The sequence below is a fragment of the Pagrus major genome, chromosome 5 (assembly GCF_040436345.1).
Source record: "Pagrus major chromosome 5, Pma_NU_1.0".
NCBI lineage: Eukaryota > Metazoa > Chordata > Actinopteri > Spariformes > Sparidae > Pagrus > Pagrus major.
Window position 1 is genome coordinate 36,394,964 of NC_133219.1, and position 15,977 is coordinate 36,410,940.

General features: G+C 41.3%; 1 protein-coding gene across 1 annotated transcript; it reads left to right on the top strand.

Annotated features, from left to right (window-relative positions):
- Window positions 1-2,971: 2,971 nt before the first annotated feature.
- Window positions 2,972-8,022, top strand: mat2ab (methionine adenosyltransferase 2Ab). Its single transcript, XM_073466448.1, has 9 exons — window positions 2,972-3,275; window positions 4,031-4,108; window positions 4,212-4,334; window positions 4,433-4,545; window positions 4,647-4,790; window positions 4,883-5,101; window positions 5,184-5,366; window positions 5,468-5,601; window positions 6,219-8,022. Exons 1-9 carry the CDS (start codon window positions 3,185-3,187, stop codon window positions 6,319-6,321), a joined length of 1,188 nt encoding a protein of 395 aa, XP_073322549.1. The 5' UTR covers window positions 2,972-3,184; the 3' UTR covers window positions 6,322-8,022.
- The last annotated feature ends 7,955 nt before the right edge of the window (window positions 8,023-15,977 follow it).

Genomic DNA, 15,977 nt, shown 5'->3' on the forward strand with positions numbered 1-15,977 from the left:
GGTAATTACAGTTCAATCTCTCGTTTCTTATGATAGGTTTAAGCGTCAGACTAAGTGAAAAACATTATATACTGAAGAGTTAAAGCTTTTGTGGCTCCAGAGGAAGCTGCGTGTAATCTGATAAATTGCCTCCAGAGATGTCACTGATGTCACAGTGGACGGGTTGCATTGTGGGTATTGTAGGCGGCAGGTTTTGAAAAGCAGTCCACTTGCATTGCAGTTTAAAAAACAAATGAACAAATCAATACAGCAGAACCAGAGAGATCTCTAATTTTATTCCACACATTCTTCATTATTTTCAAAACGTGTTGCCTACATTACCCACAATGCATCTTAGCCTCTAAGTGACATCGCTGGAGGCAAGTTATCAGATTACATGTAGCTTCCACTGGAGCCACAAAAGGATTTATAATATTTCTTTCACCAGTTCAGTAGTACTCCCCAAGACCTGTAAACACGCTTTAATGTTTAAAATTGATGGAGTTACCCTTTAAATATTTCTTTTGACAACGACTGAGCTTATGATGAGGCTTTGCATGTAGAAAAAAAATGACCTTAAAAATGAAATGTCATTGAGAATGCGGACTGAGCCAAGAAAGCCATTGCACAAATAAGTGCATGTAATTTTACCAATATGACTATAAAGCTCATTAATGCAACAGCAGTTCTGTACATCTTTACTTATGTGAAAGAACCGAACTTCATTCAATGATGATGCCAGTGTTAAAGTTTACATCTAGTCTATTGTTATTTATGTTCGGATTACCACTCAGCTCTTCGTGGTTTAATATCGTCGGGGGAGGTTGCTTTCTATTTTTGACTTACTGAATAAAAAGAAATGTGGGCGCCAGACACAACAACACATCCTGCAGAAGGCAACAGCAGGTGCATCTTGCATCATGCTTTTGCCCTCTGAAAAGAAAGTGTCCACCCTGCAAATTCATGGTGACAAATGACTGTACCGATCTGATGCAACACCGGTCAGGGATTGAGTTGCTTGGTTTAGTGACACTAAACAGCATAAGCCCAAGTAACATCATTGAATGAACTGACAATACCCTATAAAGTCATAAATGAGAAGGGTATTGTTTTTATTAGTGGGATCTGCTATCAGAATCCTGTATGACCCTTGTGATGTGAGTCACTGTGTGTTTAATAACAGTCATGGGTACATAGTGAAAGATATCAATGCTACCTTTATTCATGATGATAATCAAATTTACATTACAGCCACTGTATCAGTTATCTTACCACCGCCACGACTGACCAGTTAGAGCACGGCCAACATGATAAATCGTAAAGTTCAGTCCAGCTCTGCTTCATGATGCAACACTTGGCTGCGAATGTAGCCATGTTTTTGTGCTCCACACCTTCAGAAATGCTTTGTCACCATGACGAGCCTTGTGTTATTTTGTTAATAGGGTCAGTATATCAGATTCACTTATTCACAATAACAAGCTGAACATGAGCTGACTGACTGGACCAGTAACCTGTAGCAAACTTTGAAAGTACAACATGTGCATCATATTCTGGATGACTCTTTATTTTTTGTAGCTAAAACACAGGGACCTATCGTTATAACTCGATATCTCTTACAATACAAGGTTCTTCAAATAATATTAGAGGTACCTTTTGTCTTCTCATATAAATAAAATGGCTCAGATTTGGAGCCTGTGCCTGTCCAGACACTAATTATACCCATCTGTTCCTACAAACATAGAGCATGTTCACAATCAGGGCTTTTGATTGTATTACACCACAGGGCCTGAAGGGTAAGAGGGAGAAGGGAGCTTTTTGAGTAAGTAATAATCAACTTATGTTGAGATATTATATCCCCTGCCTCTGCTTTTCTCTCCAATTTCCACTTTTGTTCCAAATGCATTGCCAGGTTAATCCGATTGTTTCACCAACATGTTCTGATGTTCTTGTGATAGCAACAATAAATACAACTTATCAAATTAATTAAACCAGTGTTGTTTTAAAGCCAAATTCAGATAATGGTTTCTAGGAAACATTTATTTGCTGCCCAAATAAGATGCATCACACACAGTGTTTTTAATGTAAGATGCCATAAAAAACTCATAAAAACACAACTGTCACAGCAGAATACACTGCACTGTTTAACAAGTGAAGCAAAGGACAACAGGACATGAAGTTGGAAGGATGGTTAGCCTGAGGATCCTTCGAAGAATCGTCCACAATCCTACATCTTGGTTTTGTTTTGTTTTGCAAAGCAGTGACAGCTTGGCCATCCTTAACTTCTGAAAGAAGGTTAGGGGTGAAAAGTCCAGTTTACAAAAAAAAAGTAGATTTTTGAGTCTCATTCCCAACTCAAAAAACAAATACTGACACGTTGAGTGACCTGACTTGTCAAATATTGACCCTTTGGGCTTGTAGGTTGCGTCGACCGCCATCCCAAAGCGCCAGGATCTGACTAGCTGGGAATTAATTTTGAGCTGTGTTAGAATGAATATAAAATGTGTGTTTTGGGGGAATAGTTGAGGCATGTTATGCAAGATGTGTGTGGGTGTATGGTGACGTGACGGAGAAGGTTAAGACTCAAGCTCGGACTTTGCTAATAAAATAATCTTAAAAAGAAAAAGAAGAAGAAGAAGACATGACTGGATTTTAATATAAAAATACAAGAAAAGCTTTATAGTCAGACTTTGCTAATAAAATAATTTAAAAAGAAATAAAAGTTGAAGACACGGCTGGATTTTGATATAAATCCAGCTTTAAAGTCAGACCTGCCGACTTTAATATTATTTATTATACCTTGTGTAACGAGGTAATTACTCAGGTAGAAGGTGCTGACGGTGCCTGTCACTAACATTTTAACAACACATGTTGGTTGGTTGCCATCTTCCAAAGCATTCCTGGTTACAGTATTGCTCCAGCTCCCCCCCCCCTCCCCGATAGGCTCAATGGTATGGTCCACCTCCTCGTGACGTCAGAGCGTCTGACTTCGTCGGATAAATACTGGAGCTCTGCGCCATGAGGCTCAGGCTCGAGGATCAATAGAGAGACGGACGACAACTGCGTCTGAGGGGAAGCAGAGAAAGAAGAAGAAGAAGAAGAAGAAAAAAAAAAAAGAAAAGAAAAGACGCCGCCGCCGAGACACTGCGAGTAAAGAAAACAGTTGTTGTTGTTACTTTTTTCGCACCAGCGGCCGCCATTAGCAACCATGAACGGACAGATGAATGGTTTCCATAACTCCCTCATTGACGAGGACTGCTTCTTGTTCACCTCGGAGTCGGTCGGAGAAGGACACCCCGGTAAGACCCGACAACACCGTCCCATCTTCTCAGTTTACGTCCGAGGCAAAAATTTAGCAAAAACGCGTAACTCGTTTTGTACAATTTCCGCGTCCAACCAGCAAGTAAGCGACACACATCGCTCACATTTGAACGTTTCGGCCTTTTCCGCCACTTGAACGTTGGCTGGGCCGGTTTCAAGAGCACGCGCTGCTAGCTAACGTTAGCTAGCTAATCTTCGCTGAATACGTGATGCTGTCGACAGCGAGAACAAAGTGTTCACACCAGATGTACGCTAGTGAAGTACACGTTACTTGTGTGCTCTTGTCATCACTGTGTAATTAATTGTGAGGCGGTTAAAACGTTTTTTTTTTCCTGAACCTTCTGAATCGTCCGCGGCTGTTCCCTGACGCACGCGGGGCGTAATAACCGGGTTGCGTCATTCATTCATTCATTCACCTGTGCAGCATGGCACTACGGTGGGTGTCATCTGAAATCATCGCTAGATTTTAATTTATTCAGTGTTTATAAGTTTATCACGTTTGCCTTCCGGTCCCCGGCTTTGCGCGCGCGCTCCCCCCCCCCCCCCTCTTTTCCTCACCACATGTGTGCACATGCTGAAATGGCGACTGAGCCACTCCCACCGAGCACGATCCGGACAGGCGGTGCTGTCGTGCCACCATTTACATTCAGCCACAGCCCCATGTGGTGATTGCTGCAGTCTGTTGTTGTTGCTGCCGGTGTTTGAGTTGCATTGTTCTTGTTTTTTTCCCCAGACAAGATCTGCGATCAGATCAGCGATGCAGTTCTGGACGCTCATCTCAAGCAGGATCCTGATGCCAAAGTTGCATGTGGTAAGGAGAAAAAACTTTTTTAGGCCATGTTTATGTTTGCACGGATCAGATGTTTATATTGACAGTGGGATGTTAAGAGTTATTTCCTTCTTTCCTTGTGCAGAAACCGTTGCCAAGACTGGGATGATCCTGTTGGCCGGTGAGGTGACATCACGAGCCACAGTGGACTACCAGAAAGTTGTCCGCGACACCATCCGCCAGATTGGATATGATGACTCCTGCAAAGGTATGGCATGTTGTTGTATATCCTGTTTTGTGGTTTTCAGGGTGTGGTTGTGTTGTCCATGGTTGATTTTATAATGCTTCTGTCTGTCTCCTGCACAGGCTTCGACTATAAGACCTGCAATGTTCTTGTGGCCTTGGAGCAGCAGTCTCCCGACATTGCTCAGGGTGTCCACATTGACCGCAATGAGGAGGACATTGGTGCAGGGGACCAGGTCAGTAGTGGATATTAACAATTTGAAATCGGATTGCTCGTCTTTTTGTGCTCCTTTTTTTGTGCTTTTTAAACACTGAGAAAATGTCTGTTCCTCTGCAGGGCTTGATGTTTGGATATGCCACTGATGAGACTGAGGAGTGCATGCCTCTCACAATTGTCCTTGCTCACAAGCTGAATGCTAAGATGGCTGAGCTGCGTCGCAATGGCACCCTTCCATGGCTCCGGCCAGACTCAAAGACACAGGTAGGACTGTTAGACCTGCTGTAATTGACTGCTATTAAACCTCTTTTTGTTGGTGGGATTAAGCTCATTTTATATTTTCACATTATTTTCAGGTTACTGTCCAGTACCGTCAGGACCGCGGTGCCATGCTTCCAGTGCGTGTGCACACAATTGTCGTCTCTGTTCAGCATGATGAGGATATTTGCCTGGAGGAGATGAGAGATGCCCTGAAGGAGAAAGTAATCAAGACCGTGGTTCCCTGCATCTATTTGGATGATGACACCATCTACCACCTGCAGCCCAGCGGGCGATTTGTTATTGGAGGCCCACAGGTAAATGTGGGAGAGTGTGGCTTTAAGAAACTATTTAGCCCGGGAGTTACTTGCCTATTAAACCTCTGCTCTCTCGTCACAGGGTGATGCTGGCCTGACGGGACGTAAAATCATCGTTGACACTTATGGAGGCTGGGGAGCTCATGGTGGCGGTGCCTTCTCTGGGAAGGATTACACAAAGGTGGACCGCTCTGCTGCTTATGCTGCACGCTGGGTTGCCAAGTCTCTGGTTAAGGCTGAGCTCTGCAGGAGAGTGTTGGTCCAGGTGAGTGGTGGCGTCAAAAGCAGCCTGTCTTCTTTATCCAAAGAGTGGAGCTGAAAAAGTTTTACTCAAGATTTTAATTTAATATGCATGTGTGTTTTTAGGTGTCCTATGCTATTGGAGTTGCACATCCTCTCTCTATTTCAATCTTCCACTATGGGACCTCCAACAAGAGTGAGAGAGAGCTGCTTGACATTGTGAAGAGGAACTTCGATCTCCGTCCTGGAGTCATTGTCAGGTAATACTTCTCGATGAAACGGCTCGTAAATCCTCCCTGTTTCCTGCGCTTTGTCTTTTAATTTAGTGGCCCTGCCCAGAAAGTAGAGTTAATTTAATTAATTGATATATTAAATTCTGAGCCAGTGCCCTTTGCCTTATTTTTGAAATTTTTTTCTCCAACATTTTGCTTGGCTTTTTTGATCGAACGCTGCGAGTTTGCCATAATCTTTCTGCTTAATAACATGGGAAAGTGTTAAAGGTTATACATGTGGGCATTACCGAGGGCAAACGTCTGATTTTATTAGGGCAGACAACGACATTTATGATATCTGATGTAATCAAGCCTTGTAGCTCATAGTTAGATAAGCGCGCTTTTGTAAATTGGATGAATGGCTTCCATCTGCAAGCTGCAGTCAACGCACTGCTCAGGGTTGGCATGGTAAGTGTTGAAGCTTCACGTGTTTCCCTCTCTACCAGCTGATCTAACAAACCTGATTTTTATTTATTTATTTATTTTTTTGTCGCTCCTGACACTCCCCGTCAGCAAATGTGATTGGTGTGTCTGCGTGAGTATGAATGTGTGTTTTGTGGTCACTGGGCGTGACTGCTGCTAAATATGTTGATTATGTATTCCAGGGAGCTGGATCTGAAGAAGCCCTTGTATCAGAGGACTGCAGCCTATGGCCACTTTGGCCGAGACTCCTTCCCATGGGAGGTGCCCAAAAAACTCAAATACTAAACCTGTTAAGCTTTTCCCCCCAGGCTTGTTGGTGTATACTACAGAGAAGCCTCCAAGGTTCCAGGGGGTGAAATGCACTTATCTCTCTCATTAATATGGTATCATTTAACACATGACTCCCTTCCTCACTCCACTTCTTTCCTTCTGTCTTGTTGCCATTTCCTGCTGGTTGCAGTGTTAAACTGGGTCATAGGAGGCATGCCTCAGAAACTTGATGTTTTTAAGATTTGGATGGGTTCCATGAACTCATGCACCATAGTACTTCATGTTCTCTCATGTCTTTGAGGTTTCCCTGCTTCTCGTTGTGATAGGCCCTGAATAGCAGCCATCAGTTGTTCTCCTTTTGCCATTCCACACTCAGTATCGTCAGTCTTATATTCGGTGTCATGGCGGTAGCATATTAGGCTATATGCGATACCCCTCTTAATTTACTGGTGCTACTGATGTAAGGAGTCTGCAACTTTAAAACTATTCAAGTCCGTTTGGAAGCATAATTTGGTAGTCGGAGGGCCCTCTGATCTGGCTTCTTCCCAAACAAGTTGAGCTTCTTTCTAAACATTCCTCCCTTTTGTCAACCTGGTACAGTTGTTCCCCGACCCAGTGTTCTTTTTATCCTTTTTGTTCGCTTTATTCCCTCGTCTTTGTGGAGGATGCTAGAATGGCACAATTAAAATTCAAGGGTTGTCGCTGTTTTCACATTAAAAATGCTATGCATTGCAGGCTATGGGGCGAGCCAAATCCTAATTATTCAAGCTCTCAAATGAGCGAAAGCCTCAGATGCCTCTACAGACCTTTGCTGTTTTCTGACGTAATACAGAAAAGTCAGAAGCTGCTATGTCACTGCTCTGGTCTTTAGAGGTATTGTTATACTTGATAGTGATTGAAAATTGGATTGTTTGTGCATTGAAATCGAATTTTAAATGAGTCCTTTTTTTAAATGTAGTTTCACTCGCTTTTTTATGGTTTGACGTGACTAAAGGCCCTTTTACTCCCAAAGTGTATTGATGGCAGGTGTGGCTACAGAGAAACCTGGTTCCCATCTTTATGCTTAGTGGGGTGTGTTCTTTGGCTAGGATTCAAACCTCAACACTATTTATTTGTTCTCTGAAACTCGGCGTGGATACAGAGAAGCCGAGGTTTCAGAAGGCAGCTTTAAACACACTTGGTTTTTGAATATCTAATTCCTTTTGACTTGATCATTTTTCAGTGTTGCTTGAGGCTCCAGAGTGTTGTACAGAAAAGCTTTGGTCCGCCTCAACTGGCTACTGTTAATGGGGATTTTACAACCTTTTTGTTTTTTTTTATTTGTGGACTGCAGCTCTTATTTTTAGATGGGTTAGATTCGAAATCCCAAAATGTCCGGTGCAATTCTTTGGCTCTCGTATCCTCATGAATGGGATGGCAACATTTGGTTGGTGTAGTACAGAGAAACCAGCCTCGTTTACATGGCCATCCCATGTGTGGGATCGAGTTTCAAGTTTTGGTTTTGTTCCCTTTTATCACTCCGAAGTCATCCCGTTGGCTACAGTAAGTGTAAGAGTGCCTTTTCTATTTCCTCTACTCCCTGTTTGCTTTTCTGCCCTCCTACCCACATACATTCAACTTCCAGAGGAACAAGTAGCTCGTGCTGTATTACGCTTCATGTCTAGACTGAGTAGTAGTTTCCTTATGCTCTGTAATAAACTACTCCTTTCAAATGTCTGTGTAACGACTTTTCTTGTTTGATCGTTGATATTGCACATGGAAGACTGTTTTCATTGTATAATCATTCATGAAAAAAAAAAAAGTGTCACAATGAGGAAATAGGATTAACTTTAACTATTTATTCTGGCACGACTCAAGAGGCTTTTAAAATCCTCCATCCTTGCTACTTACCAGAAAGTGATGCAACACCTGAGCTTGTTCTTTATTAATTCAAGCTTACCCTCTATTCCCTGTGGTTGAAGTACGCACATTGCCGATAAGCCAACAAAGGGAAAAAATGCAGAAGTAACATTAAACTGTCTGGATCCGACAAGAGGTTTTAAATAATAATGCTCCCTTTGTGTAATGATAAAGATCTCTGCAGAGGCAGCGCAGGGAAAATGTTAATATGAAATTTCACCTGGTGTACTCGGATAAATTACAGTTGTCGCTGTACTGTTGTCTCTAAAGTGAGGCTTTACCTTCCAGTAAGGTAAAAACAAATAATCCACTTCTATCAGTTGTATTTATCAGAATTTATGTTTACATTTGTTTTGTTATTGAAGCAAAATTATAGGTTATCTAAAAAGGCTTTCCAGATGTGTATGTTTCCATGGCTGTTGAAGCTATTGTGGGAGTAATGCAAATATTTGGTCCTAACAAATGTATTAGCCTCCAGGATAGTGCATTTTAGGTTAAAAAAAACAAACAAAAAAACTTAGGATTTCTCCACCAGGGTTGTTATAAAAATGACTGTTTTGAAGTCCATCACGAGCAGCCATAAGAATGTCTTGTTGCCTCAAAAATTTCAAAACATTTCATCAGTCAGAAAAGCTAAAATAGGTCTCTAAAAGGTTTGCAGTCATCATGCAGGTCTGTGATGTTTTAGCTGTAACTAAAACAGAACAAACAAAAACCCACAGTTGATGAGGGCAGCACCACTGTTGTAAATACAAATCCCAGGTCTGCAACAATTTGTCAGATGTAACGTAGGTGGAAACTACAAACAAATCCCGTTACATTATAACAATGTATGTGTTGAAAACTTTTATGTTGAAGTAAACATGTATGAAACACTGATCCTACCCTCTCACTGAAGTTACATAGTGCAGAAACAAATATTAGAGGGCAGAGTGGCTGAGACAGACACCATCAAAAATAATTTTGAAGCTGTTATTTTGAGGTAAAGTTACATAATGTCGCTTTTATCAGCCCTCAAAATGAGTTTGTGTGACAGTTGCGCTCATTAGGCTCATCTTGCCTGTGGGTTAGAGTTGGAATCAGGTTTCAGGGTTGTGGGTAGGGGCAAGCATTTTGCTCCTGGACACTCCTGAGCAGTGCTCACTGTATTTGACCCCAGGCCAAACCCTCTGTTATTGGTTTCTGACAGCTGCCTTTAGCTAATGAAAAGTTCAGTACACTTTGAGCGTGACAGGCATAATAGTTCTTGGAAATTAGTTGCACAGCCAGCTGCTCTGCTTTCGAAGCAGGTAAGACATGACTGGCTTTTCCTGTTTAATTAATTATATGGTGTTTGATTTGTGAACGTTGAGATCTCACTCAAGGATAACCGTGTGTTATGACTTGGTTTTATCTCTGGAATAATACACAAATAAACTTAAACAAACATGGCCCCAACTCCGTCCCTGTGTTTTGACTTGTTGATAACCCGTCTCCGTTGGAGAGCAGCTGAGACCCAGCAGCAGGGCACGTTGTTAGTGGAGGCATCAGTGGATATTGCCAGACAGACTGATAGGAACCAGCTGTGCCCCTCAGTAACCTGTGCGAAATGTCATTATGAGTTTGATTTTTCATTTTTTATGAAGAATTAAAAAGAGTGATGAGTATTTAAAACAAATGATATGGACACTTTTCCTTCCTTGGACACGTTTATTCATTTCCTCTTCTGTTGCCAAAGAATCACAGTCCACAATTTTGCATAAAATGTACCTGGTACATAACTTGGGAGTGTGTTTTCCCCCCTACTTCCCCCCTAAGCCTCCTTTTGATTTCATAATTCACCTTCTGAGAAGATTGGGACACCTCCAGGACCCTGCTCCAGTCAGCCTTATGCAAACTGCATTCCACAAAGACAGGAGATCATTGCTGCTTTCTTTTGCAACACCTAACGGGCGGCTTTCACACTACGTTGATTACATAACTTAACATATTTTACATTACGTGTGTTTTTCAAATACTTTTAGTGATATAGAGATATGCATGACAACGTGTGTTGAAGTCCTTTTCAAATGGTTGCTGGAAACTTTGGAAAATTGGACCACCAGTATGTCTTTTCTGCGGTTCTGTGGACACTTTTAGGTTGGAAGAAATCATTGTTTCCCATTTCAAAGAATAACTCACAGTTAATACAGAACTACATAATCTGAAATACATGCAGACGTTGTTGGCTGGTGGCTGAGATGACACTTGCAGGAAAAGCTATTTCTTAATTTTGTAGTTTTGTTTTTGTTAAGTTATTTATTCAACACATCCTGCCAGATTTATCTCATCTGTTTAAAGGTGCATGCAGTTAAATATTTACCATAAGGTAAACTCTTTGCAGAATTGACAAGGACAGAAACCATCGGCGACCTTCAGATAAACGGAGGCAATCGAATGTGTCAGAGTGAACTGATTTGATAACAAAGGTTAGACACAACAAAACAGAAATACGTACTCTGACCTCATTTGCAGGTATTGGATTGATCAACCTCAGCAACGGGGATCTTGGAGGCCTTGGTAAATGTGGATTAAGGAAATGGAGCAAAGGGCATGGTGTGACAAAGCAGTTTCTCAAGCTAGACACTCCCAGATTAGTGTACAGAAAACCATCGGGAAAAATACAGGCATCTGAGATCCTCGAAAGACGTCCAGTGACGTGCTGTAGTGTCTTCAAACATGTAGCTGTAGCAGAAACAGCCATACGTTACAATGCTAGGACACAAAATCTTGCATATCAGCAGCATACTCGTGTAGTTGGCATCAGAAATCATCTGTATAAACACATTCATACAGTTTTTCAACACTGTGTATCAAGCTGTCTTAGGTGCTTTCAAATCCAGAAATAGAAATGTTTACTTTGCTGATGTACTTGATACCATAGAAGGGTGAAAAAAGATGTGTTGATGACATGAATCTGTACTTAAATAGCAACTGACCACCAAATTACTCCCACTATTACTTTAAAAGCTCCACTATGAGGACACATGCACTGTTTATACTTCATGTATTATCCAAACTCAGGTATGAAATCATAACATTAATGACCTTAAACAGCCTTTGCCTGAATGTTCATTTTCCCTGAATGTGTTTTACTTCTGGTGCCAACACACAATGTCCTTATTTAAAGAATTACACCAACAATTAAGAGTTTAATAACAATAATAGCAGAGAAGGTCTCATAACCCAGATGGTTCTGAGAAACAGAAAAACTGAACTCGCACATGAAATATAGCCGACACCAGGTAAAACTACATAACCACATAACCAAACCCTGAAAAACCCTGCAGCTAATTCAAATTACTGCTCCTTCAGCTTTAACGAGGAATGTGTTACACCCCTCCACAATATACATGTCTGACATGCTTGCATTTGAATTTAAATCTCACTTATCTGGTTTGGTTGTTGTTCCAGTAGGACTCAAAGCAAAAAGTCACTGCTTCTACTTACAGAGTTTAAAAACAATGCGTGACAATTAAGACAAATATCAGCCAATGCACATCCGTAAAATTCAGTCAAAATCAGCTGTAATAAAAAGAAAACTCTGGAGCAAAAAACAACCATACAACACCTCATGAAACACACGGGCCAGGATCGACTCATTACTGGAGAACAGAAGGTTTGTGCAAATACTACTGTGCAAAATTAACACAACCTTGTTAACCTTGTTATATTTGCGCTGGTGTGTGTTGCATTGTTTTTTTTATTTTAATACTTTCTTGTATATTGTGATGCCAAAACCTTCTCAATTATCTGCTCAATGATCAAATCTGATTGAGAATGTGTGTGATTAATGCACCCAAGTTTTACAAGTAATAGACACTGGACAGGTGAATATATCATACAAGGATCAGTATGAATGACTTCAAGAATGTCAGTTCATCTCCAGTTATTGGAACCTGTCAAGAAGAGCGACAACATCCCCCAAAACAAGTTTGGGCAGCGCTGTCTCGTCAGTTGTCTTGAGGGTGAGGGTGTAGCAAGGGTGATCGCAAAGTTGTAAAAAGGAATAAACAGTTGGAGTGATGATAGCGAGGAATGTCTGGGAGCTGTTTTACCTGCTGGTACAAATAGATTTAGTATTATGTCAATACATTTCTCTGTATCGGCCCAAGATATAAAACTCTTTCACTTCCACATCCTGACTGACAATCACTCAGTCAGAGAGATTTTAGCATCAAATCCTGTTCGGAAACCGGTGATCCAATGAGCTTTTTTCACTATAACGGGCTTTGTTAGTGTGCCACGCAAATCCTGCCAGCTCTGTAAATTAATGAGTGGATTTTGTGGTCTGCACATGTGGATGCTGCTCCATGAGAATGAGTTTTAGTGTTATAGAAACCTACATACTTGCATTTCAATTTTGCATTTATTCATACCATTACTTTTTGTATTTTTGACATGGAAACATTAATGTGACGTTTGATAAAGGTGATGGATCTATGTCCATGTGCTCTGTCAGGAACTTTCAAGATACCTGTCCAATGTTTGCATTTTTCACTGGACAGGTATCTTGAGTTTTAATAAGTGAGTTTATTATTCGAAAACCTCTCCCTCACAGAATAAATAGCTGGTATTTTATGACCTCATACCGTTACTGGAAGTACTCCTTGTCTCTGAAAAGCCGGCCAAGCTCATTTTACAAAGTACATGACTACAGTTACTGTATATCAAGCTATGAGTCATGTTCATGCTCAAGTAACATTATCAAATTCAGACCCCTCGTGTCCTGTCTGAAGTTTGACCACAGCAGCTGTGCATTTCCACCAGCACCACACCGGCTCAGTCCATCATCTATATTTAACTATGAATGCTGGTGGAGGGGGCTGGAGGGGGTTACGTTGGGTTCACACCTCCACAGCCTTGAATGGGCAAGATCACTGACCGCCAGTATCCCCTCACTGAAGCTGAAATTCACCAAGACTACATAGTAATAAAAGTTTTTGGAAACTGTTTCTCAAGTGTTGCACCGGGACACTCAATCATGTGTTGATAAAGCCTCAGATTTTCACCAGCACTGCCCCGATGTACCTTTTTGTGGCACGTACAGCTTCGATGCAGGTTGAGAGTATTGTATCTTTGTTCCTCCATGACAAAAAAGAACACACACAATTCTTCCCACAACAAAGAGCACAGAGCACCACCTGTACTCTGCTCACACAGGAGACCAAACAAAGCACCACGGACACCAAAACAGCACCATGTTGAGACCAAATGTTGTCGTGGAGAGAGAGAGAGAGGCGATTTGACCTTTAGTTTTCTCACAGGCGGTGCATGCTAACCCGGCGGAGCGAGTGTTGAGTTTTGTCACAGTGAGCGGGAAAAGCCGGTCAGCTGGTCCGTTGAGGTCAGTGGGATTTCTTGTGAGGATTGTGTGACAGCTGATGCAATATGTGCAGGAGCTTGCTGTTGCCTCTACTGTACTCTGCAGGGAAGTGAAATCAAAGCCACACAATGCTCTTTTGTTGGTGCCTTTTTACATAAAGTACAAAGGGTATTCAAGGCTCCAGGGTGCAACTCTTTTGGTGGCACATTCGCCTCAAGATCTTTCAAGTGCAGCTAAACATTTTCATCAGCTGCACCAGTGAGCCTGATGTTTAGCAGGTCTGATTAATGAATGATAATGAATTAATACTCTGCCAGTCCTCCATATTTTAAAGAAGGCTCTGTGGTATGAAGGGTTGACAAAAAGTTTAAACTTTCACATCAATTAAAGGTGTTATTTTTTAAATTTTTACAATATTTGAGCGTGTCAAACACTTTAAACATCGACGCTTTGTAACTTATTTTCCAAACAGTTGTGGTTATTGCAATTTCTTGTTGCAGGTGCTGTGATTTAAATGAAGAGAAACATGCATCTGCACCTGTGTTCCTGTTCACAAACATTTACACAATGTGTTCAGGAAATGTTTGAAAGAGTATTATTGGGTGCACCTAAATTACGTGCAGAGGCACCTACATCGAAAGGTTGGCAAACCAGTGTAACCACTGAAGGAAGTAAGTCTGAAGTCCTGGTATAAACATTTGCTTCTAATGCATTGGATTATTTTATGTGCCCTTATCCCTTATGTGGGATTTAAATTTGTTAAATATAATCTTGTTTTTATGCAAAAGTTTATGGGAAATGCATTTTTTTATTAGGCTATGCAATACAGAACAATGCTAACCAACAAACTCAGTATGTTAAATCAAACTAAACCCAAAATCGCAGTCACATTGCCTCAGTGGGCTTTAGGAACTGCACAGTGAACGACATCCTCTGTCCTTGGACCCTCGCTTTAAGTGAGGAAAAACTTGCCATATTGAGAAAAAAAACCTTTTAACAGGGGGAGAAAAGATGGAAGAACCTCAGGAGGAGCCACAGAGGAGGGATCCCTCTCCCAGGACGGACAGACATGCAATAGATGTTGTATGAACACAACAGAACAACAAAATCACTGTTTACAAATTGCATTGACAGAATATCTGATACTAAGTCTATTATATGTAAAGTGTGTAGATCCAGGAGACGACCGAGCAGGCCGAGGCATCGGCAAGCAGTGCCCTGGCATGTTCTGCCAGCTTGTTCTGCCAGTTATTAGTTTCTTACCATTGTATCTGCACGGTTGACTAAGTACACCTTATCATCGTGATCACAATCTCCTGTTGTTGATGATTGTCACGGAGGTGCATGTGATTACAAATGCACCTTAGAGTCAACCTGAGTCATTGTAAACTCCGCAGTTATGTAATCATGTTTTTGTAGCTCTGGAGGTGTTTCAAAACCTTATCAACTGTTATTAAAGTGGAATTAGACCCGACTTGTCATCGATCCCAACCCAGTCACAATTCTACAGAATTAGTTACGCAACGACCGTCTGTGAGATCGCTTACGAGAACAGTCAAGAGTTTGACTGTGGGGTAAACGTGATACGGAAAATGTTTGTTCAGTTACACGAGATTATCATGAGCATATCTGAGTTTTAGTTTTTCTAAAAAGTAAATATTTCTCAAAACACAGAGCGGGAATATTGTGTATTTTTTTTGTGTTAAACAACGGAGCTTTGCTTTCAATATTTACAGAACAACTGAAAAGTTTAGTGCCACAGTAAATCAATGTTAACTAACAATGTGATGTAGGCCGTGAAGAGACAGAAGACTGTTGAAGTCTGAGAGCAGAACTGTGAAGAGGTTCGCGTTGGGTCCATGTGTGCATTTGAACATCTGTTCAGTTTAAATAAAAAGCTATGCATTGTTTTAAAAGGAATTGTTAAGATAAGTTAGTTGCCGTCATCTGTTTCTAGGTAACATTTCAGTGGGCCAGAAAGGAGAACAAATGCGTCTAATATAAGCACAATAAGGACTAATTAGATAGACGTTACTTATTGTGCTGTATTGGGTAACATTCAAATATTACCAAATACATAACCGCCAGCCGTCCCACCGCAACAGGTCCCTACAAAAATGGCTTACATGATTTTTTACCTGGGGGGGGGGACTTACAAAAACACAGGTGGTTTATTACGTAATAGTAGTTATGTTAGAGGTACACTAAGGGGGTGAGGTGTAAAGGTGTGAGACGTGATTGGGTGATTTTCAACCAATTGAGATTTGGTGAAACACGAGATATTGTGTTGAGCAGCAGAGTAGGTGACATGGGAATGTTTCTCCCCCCTCAGAGCTTCAGTCACATGCTGACCGAAGAATGAAAAGTGAGCTGGAGGATGGGCGTTGACAAACCTGAGGGGAGTGTCTCTGCTCCACCAATAGCATCG